A 2949-nucleotide genomic window follows, 5' to 3' on the forward strand; every position below is an offset into this window, starting at 1 on the left:
TTCCAGCGTGTCCAGATTCTCATGACTGCCAAGCTTGCCCTCGATATGGGTGTCCCTATTCACGGCATCGTTGCCCTCACCACGACTGCCAGTGACAAGATTGGCCGCTCCGTCCCCGCGCCTGGCCAGGGTATCCTGACGACGGCCCGCGAGCATGCCAGCAAGTTCCCCTCGCCCCTTCTGGATATCAACTATCGTCGCCGCCAGATTGAACTTCGCAAGAAGCAGGTCAAGCAGTGGCAGGAGTCTGAGCTTGAATACCTCTGGGAGGAGGTTGAGGCCATGAAGGCTCAGGGACACGGCTTCGATGAGAAGGAGTACGCCCACGAGCGTGCGTTGCACATTGAGAAGGAGGCGCAGAGGCAGGAGAAGGAGGTCCTGCGCAGCCTGGGCAACAACTTTTGGAAGTCGGACCCTACCATTGCACCTCTGCGCGGTGCCCTTGCTACATGGGGTCTCACGATCGACGACCTGGACGTCGCCTCGTTCCACGGTACCTCGACCAAGGCGAACGACAAGAACGAGTCATCTGTCGTTTGCCAGCAGCTCAAGCACCTTGGCCGCAAGAAGGGCAACGCCGTGCTGGGTATTTTCCAGAAGTACCTCACTGGTCACCCCAAGGGTGCTGCCGGTGCCTGGATGATGAACGGTTGTTTGCAGGTCCTCAACTCGGGTCTCGTGCCCGGTAACCGCAACGCCGACAACGTCGACGCCGTCATGGAGCAGTTCGACATGATCGTCTACCCCAGCCGCAGCATCCAAACGGACGGCGTCAAGGCCTTCTCGGTCACGTCGTTCGGTTTCGGTCAGAAGGGCGCGCAGGCGATTGGTGTGCATCCCAAGTACCTCTACGCCGCGCTTGACGAGGAGACGTATGAGGCCTACAGCGCCAAGGTGGAGGCGCGTCAGAAGAAGGCATACCGCTTCTTCCACAACGGCATGATCAACAACACGCTGTTCGTGGCCAAGAGCAACGCTCCCTATGATGAGGAGCAGCTGGGCAAGGTCCTACTGAACCCCGACGCGCGCGTCTCGGTTGACAAGAAGACTTCGTCTCTGACGTACGCTCCCAACTTTATGAAGCAGTCAGAGAAGACGGTCAAGACGAGCGCGGCCAAGGCGACGCAGGACATGATGGAGACGCTGGCGAAGAAGACGGTCTCGAGCAACAGCAAGGTCGGCGTTGACGTCGAGGACATCTCGGCCATCAACATTGAAAACGAGACGTTTGTGACAAGGAACTTCACGGCGGGCGAGATTGCCTACTGCCAGAAGGCGCCCAGCCCTCAGAGCTCATTTGCGGGGCGATGGAGCGCCAAGGAGGCCGTGTTCAAGTCCCTCGGCGTCGCCAGCAAGGGCGCCGGCGCGGCGCTGAAGGACATTGAGATTTCCAAGAACGAGGATGGTGCTCCCGTGGTTAACGTACGTTCAATCTTGTCTATCCTGACAGAAGCCCCCCCCTTGGTGCGTGATTACTGACTTTTTCTTTTCTCACAGCTCCATGGCGATGCTGCGGCAGCGGCCAAGAAGGCAGGTCTCAAAGAGATCAGCGTGTCTATCTCGCACTCGGACTCACAGGCAATCGCAGTGGCGGTGGCTACGTTTTGAGCGAGCAGGTAGATGGTAATGAGAGCCCGCATGTAATTGTTTTTCCACGGGAGGTACGCAAATGGGCGGAGCATGGGACTCGAGGATATGTCGTTGTTTTATTCGAGGCATGTTTTTTATTCTTCTCGACAGGTTATCTATAGAAGGAGAGGAACGGAGAGGGTGGAACGTTTTTCAAGACTTGAGGCACAGGACGAGGGCACTTTGGGAGGAGTTCCCTCGGGTTGCTGTCGTCAAGTTTCGGAAAGCGAGTAGCACAGCACAGCACAGCACAGACAGGCAGACAGCTGGGTGCGGCTGCGGCGACTTGACGGGATGAAGAGAATGAAGAGAGAGATAAAGATGTAGACATGCGATTCTGAGCAATGTGACAGGTTACAGCTTGAATTGGGTGTGAATGCCTTTCTGCAAATCATGAATGACGATGCGCCTTCAGCACGTGATGAAAGGGAGCCAACGACAATGCTGGCCCTGTGTGGCTTCGTTGAAGCTCAAGACGGCTGAGCTCGTCCGTGGCCTCGGAGGAAGGGGGGCGTAATTGCGAGCGTTGAGGTTCAACGAGGAGAGGAAGGGTGGGGGGAGGAACCAGGCGGCCGAATATGCCCGTCTGACAGCCAGGGTGGGTGGGCTTGTCGCTGGGGCTGGCATGCATTCATGCTAGGAGAATTAGGTGCCGAAGCTGTCTATTACGAGCATCATTTGCGCCTTGCAGACAGGTCGTGGTGAAGAGCAGCAGACAGACCCTTGGACGTGGTGAGTGGAGGCAAGCTTTCTCGTGCTTTTGCTTTTTGACTTAGTCTTTCCTGGAGAGGGGGGGGGGGGCGCGGGGCTTGGCAATCGAATGAGGCCATCACCAGATCACGTAGCTCGAAATGCGGAAATCGCGGAACGCCCCAGGCGAACGGGGATCGTCTCAGGAGGTTTTACGTACCGAAAAGTCACAGTATAATGGTGCCCATGCCGATCGGTCACCGTTTTCGAAGGGATGGATGCATGGGGGGAGGATGGGGGGATTTGTGGCTTTGGGCGGCCTCTTCGCTCGGTTGTCCTCTGCTTTATCTGCGGTGAGGATTCAGTTCGGATAGCCACCTTAACCTTTCAGGTTTCTAGTAAGATGCCGGGGAGGGGATGGCGTGTGTTATTTTGGACCAGGCTGAGCCTCCACCATGTTGAGATGATGGGGTCGTTCTCGCGCCCTTTACTTACTCGTTTGGGTTTGGGGCTGGGTCACTGGCGCGGAATTGCTGTGACGCACGATTCAATTTTGGGGACAAGGCAGTATGGTCTGGTGGCACTCAGGCTCAGCCCAATCTGTCTGTCGTGCGACGATGAGGAAGGGCG

The 2949-nt window shown here is 57.0% G+C and overlaps 1 protein-coding gene across 1 annotated transcript in view; it reads left to right on the plus strand.

The window, feature by feature from the left end:
• The window catches only part of VDBG_01020 (fatty acid synthase subunit alpha reductase), a gene marked incomplete at both ends in the record, with an annotated part of 4521 nt that extends 2913 nt beyond the window's left edge, over nt 1-1608 (plus strand). The window contains 2 exons of the mRNA XM_003009291.1: nt 93-1422; nt 1498-1608. Of these exons, the coding sequence (XP_003009337.1) occupies nt 93-1422; nt 1498-1608 (1441 nt within the window). The remainder of the gene's footprint in view (nt 1-92; nt 1423-1497) is intronic.
• Between the last annotated feature and the right edge of the window lie 1341 nt (nt 1609-2949).

This window comes from Verticillium alfalfae, genomic scaffold (genome assembly GCF_000150825.1).
Source record: "Verticillium alfalfae VaMs.102 supercont1.1 genomic scaffold, whole genome shotgun sequence".
Classification (NCBI taxonomy): domain Eukaryota; kingdom Fungi; phylum Ascomycota; class Sordariomycetes; order Glomerellales; family Plectosphaerellaceae; genus Verticillium; species Verticillium alfalfae.